Source organism: Odontomachus brunneus, unplaced genomic scaffold, assembly GCF_010583005.1.
Source record: "Odontomachus brunneus isolate Ranch 3 - 2012 unplaced genomic scaffold, Obru_v1 Obru_scaffold_025, whole genome shotgun sequence".
NCBI lineage: Eukaryota > Metazoa > Arthropoda > Insecta > Hymenoptera > Formicidae > Odontomachus > Odontomachus brunneus.
The window spans coordinates 2,437,890-2,458,083 of NW_022639475.1; the positions used below are offsets into that span (position 1 = coordinate 2,437,890).

The 20,194-nt window shown below is 40.1% G+C and overlaps 3 protein-coding genes across 9 annotated transcripts; 1 reads left to right on the forward strand and 2 right to left on the reverse strand.

The window, feature by feature from the left end:
• The first annotated feature begins 65 nt into the window (after nt 1–65).
• On the forward strand, nt 66–3,492 carry LOC116842434 (protein O-mannosyl-transferase TMTC4-like). Of its 3 annotated transcripts, XM_032811664.1 has the most exons (11): nt 66–345; nt 434–659; nt 938–1,121; nt 1,202–1,381; nt 1,460–1,917; nt 2,004–2,387; nt 2,458–2,565; nt 2,645–2,786; nt 2,864–2,978; nt 3,068–3,250; nt 3,341–3,492. In XM_032811664.1, the coding sequence occupies exons 1-11, from the start codon at nt 315–317 to the stop codon at nt 3,475–3,477; spliced, it is 2,148 nt and encodes a 715-aa protein (XP_032667555.1). In that variant the 5' UTR covers nt 66–314; the 3' UTR covers nt 3,478–3,492. The 3 variants fall into 3 exon arrangements, with proteins under 3 accessions (XP_032667555.1, XP_032667556.1, XP_032667557.1); XM_032811665.1 differs by lacking the exon at nt 3,341–3,492 and having other exon boundaries at nt 3,051–3,203; XM_032811666.1 differs by lacking the exons at nt 66–345; nt 434–659 and having other exon boundaries at nt 978–1,121; nt 1,183–1,381.
• Nucleotides 3,475–5,658, reverse strand: LOC116842435 (snRNA-activating protein complex subunit 3). Of its 4 annotated transcripts, none has more exons than XM_032811669.1 (6): nt 5,507–5,658; nt 4,990–5,208; nt 4,740–4,911; nt 4,288–4,560; nt 3,959–4,203; nt 3,475–3,850 (listed from the first exon to the last, which is right to left on the reverse strand). In XM_032811669.1, exons 2-6 carry the CDS (start codon nt 5,184–5,186, stop codon nt 3,586–3,588), a joined length of 1,152 nt encoding a protein of 383 aa, XP_032667560.1. In that variant the 5' UTR covers nt 5,187–5,208; nt 5,507–5,658; the 3' UTR covers nt 3,475–3,585. The 4 variants fall into 4 exon arrangements, with proteins under 4 accessions (XP_032667560.1, XP_032667561.1, XP_032667559.1 ...); XM_032811670.1 differs by having other exon boundaries at nt 5,524–5,602; XM_032811668.1 differs by having other exon boundaries at nt 5,328–5,577.
• Nucleotides 5,659–8,252: 2,594 nt separating this feature from the next.
• Nucleotides 8,253–18,287, reverse strand: LOC116842401. 2 transcript variants are annotated; one of them, XM_032811588.1, is made up of 6 exons: nt 18,134–18,287; nt 14,713–15,063; nt 14,408–14,628; nt 13,965–14,108; nt 11,791–13,295; nt 8,253–11,331 (listed from the first exon to the last, which is right to left on the reverse strand). In XM_032811588.1, the coding sequence occupies exons 2-6, from the start codon at nt 14,864–14,866 to the stop codon at nt 10,953–10,955; spliced, it is 2,403 nt and encodes an 800-aa protein (XP_032667479.1). In that variant the 5' UTR covers nt 14,867–15,063; nt 18,134–18,287; the 3' UTR covers nt 8,253–10,952. The 2 variants fall into 2 exon arrangements, with proteins under 2 accessions (XP_032667479.1, XP_032667478.1); XM_032811587.1 differs by lacking the exon at nt 18,134–18,287 and adding an exon at nt 15,599–16,116.
• Between the last annotated feature and the right edge of the window lie 1,907 nt (nt 18,288–20,194).

Sequence of the window (20,194 nt, forward strand, 5' to 3'; positions counted from 1 at the left end):
TGAAGTGGTCAAAGTCCGAGAATAGGAACAAACGAATTTGATTGGCTGTACTACGTTTATCGAAATTTCGATATATCGACATAAAGGCGATGTTTTCTTCTACAAAGTGCATTATATTTCATACACTAGTGCAGAAGAAGCCGGCTCGCCTAGCATCTCTGGTTTATGGACAAACGTTATTGGCAAGAGGTTATGATGTCCTGTCTACCTGTTATTTCTAGGATAACATGTTTTTACTCGATTATTTCCGAAGGTTCGCATTATCTGGTAGCACCGGAATAATTATGCGATAACTTTCACTTATCAGGAATATCATGAACAACAAATCAACAACGCACCTGCCAGGTGAACACTTGTTGTTACACTCGTATAGACAATGTTTATATACAAGAGACCGAACATCCTTTTGACGAAATATTTTATAACTTTTCAGCCGTATCGCCATCGCTTTCGAGTTGGATAATCGTGATTTTGTCACTTTGTTTTGTTAACAGTTATGACGGAGACTTTGTTTTTGACGATGCCGAGGCTATTGTCAAGAACAACGATGTACGCGACACACCATTGTGGAAAATATTTAAAAACGACTTCTGGGGCACTAAATTGTCTCATAATCAAAGCCACAAGTCATATAGACCTCTTACTATTTTGAGTTTTAGGTATGAGAATCTTATAAAGTATATCATCAAAATATTTAAAGGACTATAAAAATTAAAAAATGTATTTAATATTATTTTATTGGTTCTATTATATCAGATTATTTATATAATATTTAAAATGTTAATTTAATTATATTAATATTATATTAAAATATAAATATATTAATATTATGTTATATTATTATATCTAAATATTACATCAATTCAAAATATATTCTTTTATGCTTGTGACTTGTGTGAAAATTGATGAAAATATTTGTTTCTCTTTATTCTTTTAGATTACACTTCTGGTTACGACAAGATTTAATTTCGCAAGACTATCATATAGTAAACATAGTGTTGCATAGTGTAATTTGTCTGTTAACTTTCCTTGTATATAATGTATTTTTGGGGCCAGAAGATCAAAACATTTCATTCTATGCTACAGCCTTGTTTGCAGTTCATCCAATTCATGCAGAGGCAGTGAGTATTTCAAATGTATCGTAGTTTGAATATTTGTATTTGAAAATAAAATTTGTATCAGATTTGTCATATTGTTTCAGGTATGTGGAATAGTAGGACGTGCAGAGTTATTATGTACCTTATTCACTTGGTTGTCAGTTTTGTCATACAACCAGGTAATACATGCAAAGAATTTGTTACACACATGTGTCGCTATGTTTGGTTGTGCTGCTTGTGTAACTATTGCAATGTTATGCAAGGAAACTGGAATCACTGCCATTGTGAGTATTAAGATTATATTGTAATACTATTGTATATAATTTTTTAAATAACTATAGAATATTATCTCTATCTTTCAGGGCATTTGTGCAATGTATGATATAGTTATTGCAAACAAAATATATCCAATTGATGTAATTAACTTCTTTTTATGTAAAAATTCCGACAAACGTTTTAGTAATTTAGTTAAATACAGAGCCACAATTTTACGACTTGCTGCACTGCTTTTAGTTGCAATAATGCTTTTGTCATTAAGACTTGGTATCATGGGGTTTTCTACTCCTAAATTCCTACCTGTAGACAATCCAGCATCTTTCATGGACAATATATTTCTTCGTATACTTAATTATAACTATATTTATTGTCTTAATACATGGTTACTCATATGCCCTGTATGGCTCTGCTTTGATTGGTCAATGGGTTGCGTACCTCTGATTACTGGATATGATCACAGAATTTTTACGATTGTGATTTTCTGGTTAATGTTTGGCGCAATAGTTGCATACACATTTATCCCTCGTAAAGATAAAACTTCAAGGTAATTTGAAGTCTTTATAAGAGTGTATCACATGTATAATATTAATATGTATTAAGAATACATATAAAGTATAACAATCTTTACAGGTACATAACAATGGGACTAACTATACTCATTATTCCATTTCTACCTGCTAGTAATATCTTCTTCAAAGTAGGATTTGTTTTGGCAGAAAGAATATTATATATTCCTTCGGCAGGTTATTGCCTGTTGTTTGTTATTGGCTTACAAAAATTCTCTGCCCAATTTTCTTTGCCTAAGGCATCATTATTGGCATATGCAATGCTTATTATGTTGTTGTTTGCGCGTTCTTGGGTAAGAAGCAATCAATGGAGAAATGAGAAATTGCTGTTCCAATCAGCATTAAACGTATGTCCTTTGAATGCAAAAGTACATTATAATATCGCGAAGAATGCGGCAGATGCAGGAAACATTGTGCTTGCCAAGTTGGAATATCAAGAAGCTTTACGGTACATATAAAATATTATTTTGATAATTTAGCAGTTATACATTTGCTCTCTCTCTTTCTCATTACTATAGATTAAATCCAAAGTATGTCCAAGCTATGAATAATCTTGGCAATCTACTCAAAGATATTGGACTACTCCCAGAAGCTGTGAATTTGTTTAAAGAAGCTATCACTTTGCAGTAAGTTTAATTATATATTACATTAATTATACATTACTTGAAATATATGACTAATAGTATTAATGTGTGCATTCTCTAGGAAAGATTTTGCTACAGTATGGATGAATTTGGGTATAGTTCAGTCAGCATTAAAGCAGTATGAGGAATCAGAAGCGAGTTATTTTACAGCTCTGCAATATCAGCCAATTTACCCGGCTTGTTATTATAATTTAGGTGTATTAGTGAGTATAAACATACATAATCAACTTAAAATATCTTAGAGTATTATATTATCTTTTAAAATTTATTCTACCAATAGTATCTGGAACGAAAACAATATGACAAAGCACTGAAAGCTTGGGTAAAAGCAGCTAAACAAAAGCCCACGCATAAACAAGTGTGGACGAATATGATACTGTTATTAGATGATTTAAGTATGTATGAAAATGTATTAAAATTATTTAGTAAATCCTTGCGCGTCTATCAATTATATATATTCTACAAAGACAGCATACAATTTCAGACATGACAGAAAAAGCATTAAAAACGGCGAACGAAGCTTTAAAATTTATTCCTAATCATGCTTCGATCTATTTCAATATTGCTAACATCCTGGGAAAAAAGGGAAGATTTGAGGAAGCAGAAATACAATTTAAGCTGGCAATGTCAAAAAATCCTACAGATCCTATGATTTATGCAAACTTAGGTAAGATATAAAATAACAGGAGAATATATTTACAAATAATTCACGGTAAAACGTATAGTTGAACTAAAAATTCTGGATTTATTTATTTAGGTGTTTTGTATCATCGTTGGAATAAGTTGAATGCAGCAGAGGAAATGTACAAAAAGGCATTACAGCTTAAAACAGATTTACACAGTGCAAGAGACAATTTACAAAGGTTATATTCATTGAAGGCGTCAATAAAATAATTTTTTTTAACAACAGGATAAGCTCATTATGTTTCCTGTATTAAAATATATTTTTAACAGGTTTATCAATATTACATGTTATTTATAAAAAGACCAGTTAATAAGGTTTTAGGTATTTTCTATCATTAATTCTGTTATATAAGGATATCTATATGCTTTGAAATTTCCAATTTTTTTGCCATTGACATAATTGTATGATTTGAAACAATTTTCACAAAAGTAGCTGGTCTCATGGGGTACTCTGTCATGTTCCATCACAACCCAACGTACATTATGTATTCCACACATAGTACAATTCTTCCCAGCAGCAGGTTTTATCCTCTCAATTTTTGGATAAGTGGATATTGATAAATCATCATCGTCGGTTACCAATCTTGAAAAATTAATTATAGTCGTTAGTCATTTTGGTGGAAATTAGAAAAACTGTATAGGTGCAGAGAAGATCTGCTGAATCTTCTAAAATTATGTGATTGGAAATTACCTGGCATCAGACAATACAATTAAATGTTCACAACAACCCTGATGCATATATACCCATGGAAAACCAAATCTTACATTAAGAGTATCTATTCGGACATTCTCCATCTTTGCAGTTTTAAATGGACCTAACTTATTCCGAGTTTCTGCCCACTTCAATATAACATCGCTGTAATCCTTGTTATTTGGATCTCTCATATCATTGTAAAAAGTATCTTCAATGAAAAAAAAGCCTGACTTATAGACATCCTATAATAATAAAAAAGAATGAGATGTTTTACATGATCATATAGAATATAGAAAAACAAATTAAACTCAAAGCTGAAATAATACCTTTGCCATGAATTTAGACTGTTGATTTGGATTCTTACTAACTTCTGTTGCAATCGACAAATCAGATATACACATTATCTTTTCACGAAGATCAGTAAGATATTGACATCCTAGTATCGATATGACAGATTTAATTCGGAGAATTGGAAGATTATGTTTAAAAAATCGGCCAATACGATTCATTGCAGAGTTAAATGGCTCATAAACTTGAACATAAACTAGAAAATCTAGGCCTGGTGTTACAATTTGATCATCATGTAATTTCTCATATATCTACAAAGGAATAGTTTATTATTTTGTCACTACTAATAAAAAACAGATTTAACTTATATTGATCACAAATATTAAGCAAGTGACATAGTATATTGTTAAACTTAGTTATGATAATTTGATTCAATTTAAAGAGATATATAATTGTTATTCTTTGTATTTTTGTAAAAGTGCTTACTAACAATTCGAGTTCTATTTTGCATATTGTACTTGTGTAACAAATTATTGTCATATATCTTCAATACTTTAAGTGTTTCTAGTTGAGCGCTATCTGAAATATTTTCAAGATTTTTATCATGTTTATTCCTGCTTCCTTCATCAGTGGTAGTTACCATTGTCCTTAAATTACTGATGCTACAAATTTGATCTAGTTCAATATTAATTATTCCTTAATTTTAACATAATAAAGTTTTACCACTGATTATGAAATACCTGCAATAATGTGACATTAAATCTAGTCTTGATTTTGAAAGTTCAACACCCATAAGTTGAAACATTTTTTCTTCCGTCGATTGGTTTTGTCCGTAGCATATGGAAGATTTTAATAATTTACTATATTCCGAAAAATAATCATTCAGGCAAATCTGTGCGGACGCGTGACGGTTATAACATCCATATACTGAATCCATTATTATATCTAAGAACAGTCACCTAAGAGTAGAGAAACCAAATCAGAGAAAATATCGATATTATAAAATATTAATGACTATAAAATATTAATGACTATTATCTGAAGTTACTGTTATTCCATTCTAATAAAATTAACTCACTGTGACATGTAAACAACCAAGGCTTATACAACTTTATGCATTATGTGTTATACTGATTTAGAAATTTAAAACGTTTCTTTTTCTTTTCTTTAATTCTCTATATCTATTATAGATTTGAATGTTTGGTTATTTAACACAGGGATAACGTAAAAACACAGGGATAACGTTTACTGATTTACTTTATACGTCTATCTACTTGCGAATTCGGTTGCTTGCACTCTCTCTCTCTTTCTCTCTCTATGATTCCAGGCCCGTACTCAGTGGCCCTTTCACCACGCATGAAGGAAGACATTTAATAGTGAATTCGGCAGCTTGCACTAGTGCGCATTGAGTGTGCGTTAAGACTTATTTACAGTACATTCTTATATTTAAGATTGTGTTTTAAATACATATTTAAAAACTAATTTTAACTAATAAAATGATTCGTACGGATGTTGTACATATCATATTATCGTTAAAAATATTTGATAATTTATTTAAGACAATCTTTAAATATAATAACATACTATGAACAAGCCCTAATGCGCACTCAGTACGCACTAGTATAAGTAACCGAATTCGCTATAAGCCAGCGGCACACGATGCTTGTTTTATGCTGGATTGCTTGCTGATTGGTGCATTTCTGAAGATGGATGGAAATACACCAATCAAAACAGAGTATTTCCATCCAGCAAGCAATCCAGCACGAAAACAAACACCGTGTGCCGTTGGCTTTAGGAAGGATGTGGTTTGTTCTTTTCAGCTGCACTGCTGAACTGGTGCAATAAGTTTGAGCGAGAAAACATATACTTGTCTCAGTTTAACTTATTGCACCAGTTCACCAGTGCAGCTGAAAAGAACAGAGCAATAGTTGCTTGCACTATTGCGCACTGAGTGCGCACTAATGGCTCCTGCACACAGAACGCGGCAACGCTTGCCGCGCGGCGAAAGTTGGTGCGACAGCCAATCAATGCCCTGATTTACATCGTGTACTTGATACGCGTGCTAAATAGTAATTTTCTATTAGATAATTTTAATATCGATAATGCATATCAACGGCGACGCATTCAATCAATACGTTTTCTTGATGAATACTATACCAGCTTAATATACCGTTGTTTATATATATCGTCGATATTAAAATTATCTAATAGAAAGTTACTATTTAGTACGCGTATCAAGTACACGATATAAACCAAGGCAATATACAATATTCTGGATGCTCTCCAATTGCTTAACACATCTTGACACACACATATATAAAGCCAGTTTATTGGTCACATATTATCTAAAATATCTTGTAAGATAATATGCAACCAATAAACTGGTGATGTGTAACACGTGTACGCAACTGGAAAGCACCTAAGTCAGTTTCAGCCGGCATTCCTCAATAATCAACTTCTTCTACATCCAATACCAATCTGTAAACTTGCACTTTAAACCCTATATAGAAGTGTGGTGAAAGAGCCATCTGTGTCTGCATACCATAGAGAGAAAGAGAGAGCTTCTTCTACACGTCTACGATCAGAACGCATTCGGTACATTCGATGGAAAATTTTGTCGACTTACCATATGCTGGTTAAATATCTTGAGAGGCGCGTAAAATTATGACAAAAGTTTATCTTGTGAGACTACTGAAAACAAATTATCCTTAGATCTTATACAAATTTCTTGATCTTTTTACCACACTATTGTTAAGATGTTATTTTACGTTACCAGTATTTATACTGCATAAAAGAAAGGAAAAAATCATCTATATCAAATTACGTTAACAACGTACGTCTAAATTTTGAGAATTTGTATGTTTGCGCACAATATCTATAATATAAAACTTATGATATATTCAATAGAAGACATACATACATACACGTGCGTATATATGTATATCACAATTTATTTTAGTTTATCTCATTAAAATATACAGATATAAACGTGATCACACTTTTGTTCGAGCTTCTCATCGAATTTACATGATTCTCTTAACCTGAGATAAATCGCAATATTTTCTCTCGCTAACATCTCTTCTCTCCCCTCTCGTTCACTCGCGCCATAAAATTTTCAACGCGTTCCCTTAAAAAATACTTGGTTTCTTCACCTCTCTCTACGCTGTAACAAATAATTAATCTACGGGCGCACAAAGTAGAATTCGAGTTTCGCTTTTGTGTCGTGACTTCTAATAATCATTTATTTGCATTCAACGTTATATAACGAGGCCGCGCCTCGTTCTCTTCTCTTCCTCCTCCTCTTCCCTTCCCGGCGAGATCGCTTGCAGTTAAAACACTCTTTTCGGCACTATATTTATCTATAGTACGAAACATAGGAGAGAACGCATGCACCAATAAAAAGTATTCTTAAAATAGTTCTTTGAATAACGCTTCGCTAACTCACACGTATCTGCCTATCCGATAATTCGGTTTTCAACATCTTTGCTTATGTTATAAAACAGAATTGTCGGCACACACGTCAGATAAATCGAGATACTTCGCGTATACTTTTGGTGCATGGTCATACGAGTACAATTTTTCTGTTATACACACGCTTGCGAATGTGGTAACTATACTGTAGGCACGTGTCATTATCATTTTCTTCTCTTCTATTTTCCTATCTATATATCTATATATTCACAAACATATATACACGCCATACATACATATATATATCTTATATATACATACATCATATATGTATCTTATATTTAATGTATGTATGTATGTATGCATGTGTAAAGTATCTATGATATGGAAATCAAAGATACCTCATAGTGTCCCTCTTAAGTGTCACTTTATTTCGTAAGTAATATTTATCCCCCCATTTTCTTTCTATCTCTCCCTCTCTCTAAATACCTCGAAATCTTTCAACGTACATATTATTTGCACAAACTTATCTACCGCATCATTAATAGCGTTAAACGCAGTTAATAAATAATCGACGCGATATCGATAAATAATATGGGTAACATTTATTTTTCGTCAATTAATTTAGCGTTCTCAGTTCTTGAATCCACACACTCCTTTCGCGGCACGAACGTACAAATTCTAGTTCCTACGTTTCAACGACACACGCACTTATCCGTGTCTTAATCAATTTTGCCCATAAAATTGCACCGAAATACACTCTTTGAATTGTTGCAGCTTCCCAGGAAGCAATACACGTTCTCATAAAGAAACATCGATCAACGTTACAGTGTAACGTGAGCTTTGAAATTTATTTGTCGACGGAACACAAACCAACGCGAAATGCAAATGCGAAGCGACACGTTGTACGTCCGTAATTATTGCGGCAGATAATGAAACCGAATGAATATTCATTCTAAATTGTCCTTTTTTTCTTCGCTTTCGTAGTACAGTATTTTGCGTGACATGAAACTACAACTTTACAAAAAAAAAAGAAGAGCTAATGGCATAGAAGACGCGACGCACACGCTTTGTTATCCCAAAAACTCTGATATATTAATATATATATTTATATAGAGATATCTAATATCATATATATATAATATTTATATATTTATAAATCTCTCTCCTGTGCCGCGCGGTAAGACTTAATAGTTCGTTACATCACTAGTATGGTATAGTGCTCGTTTTGCGTCTTGTAACACAATTGTTGTACGTTCAATATCGCGAGAAACCGGAGTCTGCATCGATCTGCATCAGCCGTATCGCAAAAGTATATATCTCCCGTCTAATTGTAACTATAATCTAGATTTTGCTATCGCACAGTCATATAAACGCTTTGTACCGAGTGATCGCTATTTATAATCTTGCGCTTTCGAGAATCTCTCGGAAAAAGTGTCACTTGGTCTAAATCGGAAAATTTCATGTTTCATGTATCACTTCACCCAGTTACCTAGGCTACGAAATATCTTCTATCTGCGCTATAGCAATGCGTTCGCACGGATAGTTCAAAGGCAACTTGCCGATTTAGCAGTCGCGATAATTACTCAATAGCCACTTCGTACGCAGCCAAGGCAGATCAGTGATTGCTATCTACTTACTAAGAAATGGTTACACGCTCGGTTTTACGTTAAACGCGATGCTTCTTCGACTTGAATGTCTGTGTGTTTATGCTTCTCGAACCGACGAAGATTGTGATCATTATGAGAAATCAAGAGCATCAGTTTGTTTCTTTTTCTTCCTTCTTTTAAACTATTAGTCTATAGAAAGATTAAGCGTTCAGTTTTCTCAGATAAATCTCCGATATTTTCATTGAACGATGTGGGACGATAACTCAAGAAGCATATCTCCGAATATCTTATAAAGAAAAGAATAAATAAATAAATGTAGTAGAATTTATATATTAAATTTAAAAAATAAATATTTTTTAACAATGTTTCTTTAAAATTATTACAGAAAGGTAGAGATTCGTCCAAGAAAACGACACATAATTCCTTTGCAGTCTGTGCTCTAACGAGCTTCATTTGCGTTTCACAATGGATTCTAAAACGCGATCGTTTGGTCGCGAATTTTGTTCGCCTAACATCAAAATCCCGAGCGACAGCTGTCACGGGCTAAAGAAGCGCATCGATATGTGAAGAAAACTTATGTGCACAGACACGTTTCTGTTCGCGCATTCGTACTTTCTTATTGTCCTGCTATTCTCTATATACATGCATTTACTTTCACATCATGTGTTATATAACATTTATCATACTATTATCTAAATATCGGAAAATATCAGAAAAGATAAGGGGACTTCTTGCTTGCTCTCTCGTTCCCTCTCTCTCTCTCTCTCTCTCTCTCGTTCACATGTGCAACAATAACTTCCTATAAATCTCCTTAAACAAAATATAGCGAGTAAAAAATATTTAATAGTGAAATGGCAATAACTTGCAATATTATATCGTGTTTTCTATGTGTTTGACTTGAGCGTGCCAACACTTAGAAACCATACGCTCGTTGATGTTCATCTGATAAGAATTAAAATTAAAAAACGAATGATGCTCTTTTGGGAAGTGCGAAATTATTTGAAAGTTGCGAATATGATGATGTCGTTGCCACAGTTCAATTCTTTAAGCCATTCTAGACAATATTACGGCTTCTCACAATGAAATCGATAATCATGTTTAACAATGAGAATGGCAGAGCGTAACAATTTATTTTACACGACAGAATTATATTTTATAAAACAAAACGGAGTACGCGCGCTCTAGTATGATTACAAAAGATTAATATAATGAATTTCGATAACAAAATTATAAATACGCATGCAGTATTTTCAGGAAACGATTGCAACGTCAAAAGTTTACAAGAATTCGCGCAACTAAAGCACAAATGCTAATTCTTGGCATATATCTAAAATAATCGTACACTTGTTTTTACTTTATTTAATTCTATATCTAAAAGAAAAAAAAAACATAAAAATCTAATAATTTACTATATGTAAACCCATTCCTAGTAACTATATTCAGTGAAAGGAAATATGGAGTTCCGAAGATGAAAGTGATAAAGTTTCAAACATATATAAAGTGTGTGTATGTGTGTGTATGTATGCATGTATATATGCATACATGTGCTGTGTACAATTGATTTACATCGCTGTAAGATAATACGCAGATGTTTAAAAAAGAATTAATAATAATAAGGGTAAGAGTATCATACCCTGAAAATCTTCGAGCTAATTGCAAATCTAGAGCCGCTAATTGTGTCCTTACTTTCCGAGACGTATGATGCGAGATCGCGTGTTAAATGATCGAGCGCTAGGATTGTAGGGCGACTTGACTCTCTTAGCTATACCAGAGGTGGAACTACAACCTGTGGTGGCGTTATTAATGGCCGCGCAAGTACTCACGCTTCCACCGTTACTATTCGCTTGTTTAAGTTTATTGGACGACAACGAGGAAGACCTGACTCTACTCGATTGCAACGATCCGCCGTTCGCAGACTGCTTCAGCTTGTTCGGTAGGGACAGTCGGTTCTGCTTCACCACACCATACTGATGGACCATCTGTGCGGATATGGTGTGTCCAGCGATGTCTACGTTACGCGAACGTAATGTTTTCACAGGTGTCGCCGCCATTGTGTCTGATCTAAATAGAGAATAAAGTGAAGAAAAGTTCTTATATATACCTGAAGCCCGCAATAGATCTACTGAACACACTTTATAGATCATACATACATTTACACGATAATCTAAAACTGATTTAGTAATAACTATGTTATATGATATGCAACATGTAATAGTTGCAATATATATAGGCTACCACATAAACATAGTTTTTCAAAAATTTTTTTACACACGGAGGTTAATGACACCAGACAGAAGGTAGGCAGAATGCTTTGCAATAACGGTTTCTATTCTAGACATAAAAAAAGTGACGATCATGAATTGAAGATTAGAGCTTAACAAAGATTAGATCAGGATAAAGAAACTCAAGATCCAACATTAATATTAAAGTCGATTCCTCAAGTTCTAGTCTCTAATCCATAATTCTCAATATCCAATTGACCCAGTTTACAAACTCAACAGACATCCGTTGAATGCTAACCTTAGCCACCTTTGCGGCATCGTCGTGTCCGTAGAGCTCATGAGCGCTACTGTCCTATTTAGTCTTCTATCGTTACAGTTGCCTCGATTGCTTCTGCCTTGGTCCCAGTCCCTTAGGCCGAAACTACCTCTTAGCTGTTGCAGTCGATTCGAGCCGCTGATAGACGGCCTTCTGATGGTCTTCACGAGTGTGGCCTTCTTTCCTAAACTCCTTCGTTGGAGTTGCTGCAGGGAGTTGCTGGACGAGGAGAGTCGGTCCTGCCCGGACAACGTCGCGGTGGCTCTGTTGTTCTTCGACAACGTCGAATCCGACGTGGGCCAGCTCAACCGACTGTTGGCGTCCTCCGTTACTTGATTGGCCGGGTTGTTCTCGTCCGTGAGACTTGGCCGGTCTTCCGAGCGTGTCCTCCTTTTCACGCACGGTTCATGCTGCTGTTGCTGCATACCGCAGCCGCCATCGATCACTTGCGCGATCGCGCTGTGCCTGCGTTTGTTACCCACCGTGGCGGCAGCGTTGCCACCGCTCGTCTGTCGGTTCGACGTGTTTTTCAGCATGTTCTCGTTTGTAGCGTCCCCGGCGACTGAGGACTTTGCGGAAGGTACCTTGTATCGCGACTTGATACTCACGTAAGTCTTGTCCGAAGGCGCGACGTCCGCGTAAGCGTTGCGATTTTGCGAGTTCAGACTGTGTCGTCGCTTGATGCTTCGGATATTGGGCGTTGTAACTGGGAATAACGGGTGCTGTTGTAGTTTGTGTCTCGGTCCGTTTAAAACAACGTCGTTTCTCGTTTCGCCGTCGTCGTAACCATTGATTTCAACAGACACAATGCCGTCACTTTGACACAGTTTGCTTCCGACGAGCGTGGTAGGTTGGATGTTTTCGTTCGCGCTGGGAAATGAGTTCTGTGGTGTCACGTCAGACGCTCCTGTTTCTACTAGAAGTTCTTTGAGCTTATTGAATTGCTCCGACTTTTGAGCATTTGACTGGGTCGAGAGCTGCACGTTATCGTGACTTGCTTCGGTTTCATTCCGTTCGCTTATTGGTTGCTTTTCATCTTCGAGGTCGGCTGATTTGGCGACAACAGCCTCGTCCACTACTGTGTTTTCCGATTCTCCGGTTTCTTCCAGCATCTCGCTGGAGGATACCTCGTCGACTTGAATACTTTCTGCAACATCAGTTACATTGTCTATCGTATTTTCGCTCGCCACTCCTGTCTCTTGTATTTCCGAGAAAATATCGATGTGAGGTGAAGGTGACTTTTCAGGGGACAAAACTCTTTCCGGTGGTAACGCCTGATCGACGACGTCCTCATTGCCGTTAGACGAGTCTGGTTGCTTGACGTCAATTTTGGGAGTCGCTGCGATGATTGGCGGTGGCATCGATTCACACGGATTCAACACCTTCGAACTGGCCTCTTCTTCCTCGATATTCTCAGGTACCATATTCGCAGTTGGCACGTACGTTCCGTGATGTATAACACGATCTTTCTTTGTGTTAAACAGCACCTTTAATAAAATAAAAATATCTTTCTAGCGGCACAAAAAAAGAATATTCAAGGCGTTTATTGTGCTTTCCTCCAGAATGATTAAAGATAGACTGTGAGGCGAAATTCTTATGCAACGAATCTACTTAATATAATAAATGAAATACTTTTTATATACATATATATACAATATTTTTTAAATTCTTTTTATCAGGGGAAAAGAGAGTAAAAGAAGGAGTAAAAGATGATGTAAAGAAATCTCTTTTTTTTGAGAATTTTTTGAGTATCTTCTTTCTCAGATTTCTAATGTTCTCGAAATTTTCAATAAACTTTTGGATTTTATAAAATATGAATTTTGGTCATATTAATCTAATATCAATAGAATGTGTTTTATATAAATAAAGTAAATAATAAAGAAAATGATAAAGCAAGTTTTCAAATATTGTATATCAGACGTGGTTTGTTTAATATGTTCATATTTAATGTTCATGAGACTTTTGAATATCTAATATACTGTGCCTAAATATCAATCTTAATAATTCCCAGAAAAGCAACAGTTTAGCTTTAGCATTCTTGAATGTGCGCGTGATAGATTTTTCCGTGATAGGTTTTCCCTATAATGTTAAATTGTTATATTATTAAAATATTCACCTTGTTCTAGAATACTTATATGAAATGTAAAGATATTAACCTCACTGCGACATGGTCCCGACGGGTCGAGCATCAGTGTCACAACGCTAGTGTTGTCCGCGCGCAACCGAGTCGACGACCATTTTTCCAGCGCACGATCCACAAGGCTTTTCGACGGATTAATCCACATTTGCATGTCGGGTTGCTGTTAAGAAATTTTTATTTATTATCTTTTTGTAATATCATTGTCAACGTGTATATTTGTATATTCCCACCAATGTAGCACATTCTAACAATCACAATACATTTATTGTATCACGTTAGATGGACCTTGGTTGGGTAAAGAGAATGGGCGCGTTCAGCAGAAAAAACGCTCAGTGAACAATCAGCGATTATTGGTTCTTACTGTTAGATCCCTAAATCTAGACCAATTACATTGACGAATTGCTCAACTGTTGTGCAACTGTAGAGTTTGCTGAACGCACCCGATGTATCAAAACTTACTCCGTTCCCAGTCTGCTGAGAGGCTATCAAGTGCTTCTCATTGTGTCTGTCTGTGGCTTGAACAATAGCCACCGCAGCCTGTGGGGACAACATGTTCCACAAACCATCGGTGCCAAATATAAGACAGCGGTGTGACTTGACGTCAACTGGAATAACCTTCACATCTGGCTCAGGTGATACCACAAAGGTGTTCAATTCGGAATTATAACTCCACAAGTCGCCTGGAAGAGGGATTTCATGTAGAATTCTTCCTGCCATGCACAGAAACGTCAGGTGTCTGGAGAGGAGACACTACACATATTTACCAAGTGATCTGGCCACAGCGAGGAAGGGGATCTCGTCCATATGAGTAGATCTGCGAACTGGACCTTTGTGCCCTATACGAGGTCGATTCCACACCACTCTAGGCACGCCGGACTTGCTAATCACTTTTCCACCCGCGTCCTGAATGCGCGTCATCTCCGGGCCGCTCTCGGGCTTGTGATCCTTCGTCAGAGCTTTCGCTCTCCACTGGCTTTCACCCTCTGCCTGGTAACCCAATATGATAGCGGAATCTCCCACGTGACCGATGTAAATCTTGCCTTTTCGAATGAACGCAATGCTGGCAGTCGTGCCAGCTGTGGATGGTAGTCCAGACGCGGTTCGTGGCCATTTGTCTGTTTGGAAAGTAACGCTCAGCTCAGGGATACGAATATACAACAGTCGCGATATGGCTGGCAGATAAAGAGCAAGATCTCCGCGACCAAGGTCGAGAGAAGCGAACGAAGTACTCCAAAACGACACAGAGATCTTGTGAAATGATCACGGACAGAATACACCTGGTTACACTTTACTCACGCGCGACGTCGCCGACCGAGGAAACTCGATCGCGACAACTCAAATTCGTGACTGATCTGATATCGCGAGAGCGCGGGTTCGTTGAGGTTTGAAAATTTTCAGGTTAGTTCCGAAGGTTACATAACCTAAACTCTAACCTAATCAGGCCTAGTCGCTATGGTGGGGGAAATACGCGGGACGGCGATAGAAATTCTCGCAAGAACCGCCGTCGCAGCCGTCGCTGGCGCGGCGGCTCTTCGGAGAGACCGTAACTCCCGGTGCGTACTATTGTCGGCGATTGCGTGAATCCTCCCAAGGAGGATCAGGATTTGCATCGCTCTAACGTACAAACACGTTGTATAATCATGTTCGTACCGAGCTCCCGCCACATCGCGTAGTGCGTATTCACGTATCCATCCCTGATCGCCCGAAGTACGTCCTCGTCGCGGTCGCTCCAGAAGTTCTTCTGCTTCACGATTATGTCCATGAGATGTTCCTTGGCGAACGTCGCGGCTTCACCGCCCCCGTGGCCGTCGAATATGCCGAAGAACGCGTACTCCAGGTCCTTGTCGTCCGGTGTGGGTTGAAATGCCACACAGAACATGTCCTCCATGTATTTGCGGCCACCCTGATTGCAGTGGCCGGTCACCCTCAGGTTAACTCCGATGCTGAGCGGCATCTTGACACGCGAGCGCTGTCCGCCCAGTGATGACTACGGCGACAACGGCGATGTCCAAGTACGTAGATTTGCCCGTACACGCCGTGCTTATTACGCACTCTATCACTGGCACACACGCCGAAACGGAAGCCTCGCATTTACTGGCTTTACTGGGCAGGTCCGCGCGCGCTGTGTTGTAGCTGGCGAGGGGTGCACACGCACACTCTCGCGCGCATGCTATCGCGCGCGGCTGTGCCGGGAGAGGGGGCAGTGACGTTGCGGTCGGCGACGGCACGGCCCGGAGAGTGGGGATTGGCAGCGGGGCGTGATGGAAACGTGCGAGGGGAATCCCGTTCTTCCCCCCCCCCCTGACCCGCCTTCGGCGCGGTGAGTCGGGTCGCGTCATTTCGCGTCGTCTCGCTCTCTTTCTCTTCCCTTCTCTCTTTCTCTTTCGCTTTGCTCTTTGTCCCCTTCTTTCCTGACGCGCCGCCACCTCCTCTTTCTCCTCTACCTCTTCCTCGTCCTCCGCCGCGCGTTGTACGATTTCACCGATATGCGCGCGGCCAACGTTCACCGACGTTTCTCGCTTCTCCGAGAATCGCGGCCCGAGCGGAAGATTTTGGAATGCACGCGCGTACTCGTCACGCGTATTTTCGAATATACCGCTTGGCCTCTCGCGACAAGCGCGCGCGCGCGCGAGACCGCGTTATGAACGATCGCTCGAACTTCGATTTTCAATTCGAAGTCTGACGTCGAGAATGGGACGGATATATGGCGCGCGGTGTAGAATAAACACGACGAGTGTATGCGTGTGTACACACATACACACACATACACGTTCGCTCGCTCTCGCGCGTCGAAGCCTTGAAAGTTGCCGCCCGAAGTTGGTCGAGATAGACGGCGGAATGAGTCGTGTGAACACGAACCTTGCCGCTTTTTAAGCCCATGTCTTACCGCGACGATATTTTTAGCCTGTTCTCTCATTGCGTCCAATTACTCAGCCGCCACGTGCTTCCTCGCGCGGCGGGCGATCTTCTAATTGGTGTGGTAAAAAGGCAGCAAATTAGAAATGGGCTTTATACCCGGGACAGCGACGAGAGAAAGAGAGAGAGGTGGTATCGCGTAGCTGGACCCGCGTGAAGTTAGCGCGATCGTTAAACTTCGTTTCCAACGAAGTATATACACAGGAGGAATATGTATTACGGGCTGAGAGCTTACTTTGAACGCGGTGAAAAAGTGCGTACGCGCTCTGGCGTTAACGTGGCGAACAAAACGCCTTTCGGGATAGGAGAAACGATACTTTCCGTATCGCTTCTAAATACAAAAGTCTTCCTTAGGGGTCAATTATGAATCTTTTCTCATAGTAAACTTTTCTCATAGTAAACTCATGAAAAATGAAAGATTTAATCTTGAAAATCTATGGAGATGTTCACTTTTTACGACTTTATATTGGAGAAAACGACACATTGTTTTCAAGTACTACAAAATTACTCACAATTTCATACTAGGGAATAAAGTTACACGATTAATAAATAAGATCGAGTTTATATGAAAAGATTCGTGATTGATATCCGAACGTGCTCTGTTTGTTAATTAGATAACGCAATTTGCAAAATAGCGCGGTCGACGTGAACGAGAGATGACGAGTCCGCTGCCGAACAGGCGGTAAATCGTTCGCCTCGATAAACCGATTTACCCACGAGAATGGTTTATCTGCCGATTACGCGCCGCTCTCTGATCATTATTTCAGATCGCCGTTCGGAGGCGCGCCGCTCTGGCGGGACGACAGTCTCCTATCGATAAAGTCGATTTATCGCTGTCCACTTTTTATCATTATCTGAGACGCTGGAGGTTCTCACATTCGACTCGACTCGCGCCAACTCTCGCCAAATTTTCCACACTCCAGTTTGCCTTGGGAGAGCCGCGCTCTAAAAACAAACCGAAATCAAGAACCGAAGTCCTTTCCTTCGGCTGCACTTCCTGCACTCGTTTTCTGTATTTTTCTCATCATACTCGCCGACATACTCGCGCGTACTCGCTTCGTTTGTACGATACGACAGACGCGGAAGACGGCAGCCGCCGGGTAGGACTTATACCGTCGGCCGAGTCAGATACGCAAGGACGAGACGGGAAATGAAGAATCTACTAAACGAGCATCTAGCGTGTCTGGAGCGTCGCTGACTAGTGGACGGTAGGCACCGCGAAATTTCCAAAACGTCCCCGCGGGCGGCAGCTTACCACGGTAACATTACCTTGGTTGTATTACACGCCAGCCGGCAGCGCGCGTCCCCTCCTGTGATGCCGCGCGTCAGGGCCGATCCCCACCGCAGCGGAAACTTTTACGCGCCTCTCTCCCCGCGCGCTCATACGCGTGCACGCGCGCGCGCGCGCGCGCACACACTCCCGCCGCGTCACACTGCAAGAACCCGCGCGATCCTCTCTTTCCCGCCATGCCCCGACAACGCGGTGGCCCGACAAACGTCGGCGCTATTCATGCCGCGCATCTCCGCTCACGCAGTCGCGGCGTTGCCGCACTTCCTCCCGCTCACTAGCTAGCCTGCCTGCTTGCTTGCCTGCGCTCTCTCGCCGTTGTCGTAAACGGCAACCTGATTTCTTGTCCAACTCAGCCGGGAAGGACGCGCTGCAAAATGGTCCAAAGCGTCCAGCGGCGAGCTTACGACTCACCGCTGACACGATCGGCTCTTATGTGTCCGATCGGCGTTCATGTCCTCCAGCGTGTCTGACGCGCGTGTTCGTTCCTTTGATCATTGGAACGCTCCGTCAGATATCTAAATTTATGTATTCTCATTTCGCGCATGTATATCGAGCGATCTATCGAGTGATCCTCGCGCAATGGTTCGTTCGCGACCACGACGGCCAAGGATATAACGGAGCGGAATTTCAATTCGGAACAGCGACCTCGTTGGGACCGTGGCAACGGGCAGCGCGTATAAAAAACCATTGCGGTGAGAGAGTGAACAAGCGAACAGAGCCGAGTGAAGAGAGCATACGTTCCGTCGTTTCGTCCAGTTATCTCTATGCCGAGCGGGCAAACGAGCGAGGCACGTGTTTGAACTTGTTCGATCGTGTAGCGTCGACGACGACGACGACGTTGGTGAGACCTACCAGGCTCGTCTGTCATTCTCTCTTTCTCCCTCTTTCTTTTCCTCTCTCTCCTTCTCTCTCTCTCTCTCTCTCTCTCTCTCTCTCTCTTTCGCGGTTAATAAACGTGGCAACGTCGCATCGCGCCGTTCAAAATAGCTCTCACCAGCTGGCGACTTTCGCCCGACCTACGGACGGATTAAAGTCCGCGAAAATGTACGCGTTACTCTCGTGAGGGAGTGCGCGCCGATCAACGGACGGACTTCGGTCTTTCCGACGATCGCGGACGTCAGCGCGAACGATTTCTGTCCCCGTGGATATCCGTACCGTTTGAAAAATCGAACGGTCCTCCGCTGCGCCGTGGCTGACGATACGGTCGAAATGTGTCATCGATTGCATCATCCTCACAGAGAAAGATGGCCGCCTTCATCTGTGCGCGCGGCGAACAGTTATGCCCATGTTGCGCGATCGAGTCGGGGTCGTAGTCGAGAGCGAATGAAAAACACTTGTTGAGATTTCGAGTACTTTTAGGGCACAGAGTATTCTGAGCGAGTTGGAGATCATTAAAAGCGGCAAACCGATGCTCACTCCGTGGCTGAGTTTATTCCACTTCTTATGGCGAGCGATGCAAACGATACCAATAACGCCATCTATGTTTTATTGCCTAAATTATAAGGGAAAGGTTACAGGGGTGAAGCTAGAGTATAGCGCTTTATATTTATTTCCCAAATGTACTTTTTACACGTACTTCAAACTGTAGATTCCGGCATATCGTGATAAATTTCAGTTATCAGCTGTCACAGTCTCGACCGCTTCTTGTTTTATCAGCGCTCGACGTTGCGCCAGCAAGCTCTCTTGCAGCGACAAGGGAAAAAAAGCAGCAGACGATCGTGCCGTCTCGGTTTGTTCGTTTGTAAGTTACAACGGACATTTTCGATATGTTTAGTTCGATTGGCCAATCAAATTCGTCAATCTACGTGAGGCGCGTCAAATTCAAACAGTTCCCCTGATTATTTGAGACTCGCCCCGATATCTCGCTCTGAGCACAGATAGTAGTCGGAGGTTTCACGCGCGACCCCATCACCAAGTGATTCTCATTTCTCACAATCTTGCGATTTTCCACAGCCGTTCGTCGTGCTGTTGCCTTGGCACGGTATCGTATCCACGTTGCGAGTCAACGTCTGTGATATACGCGACGTATCATGTGTGTA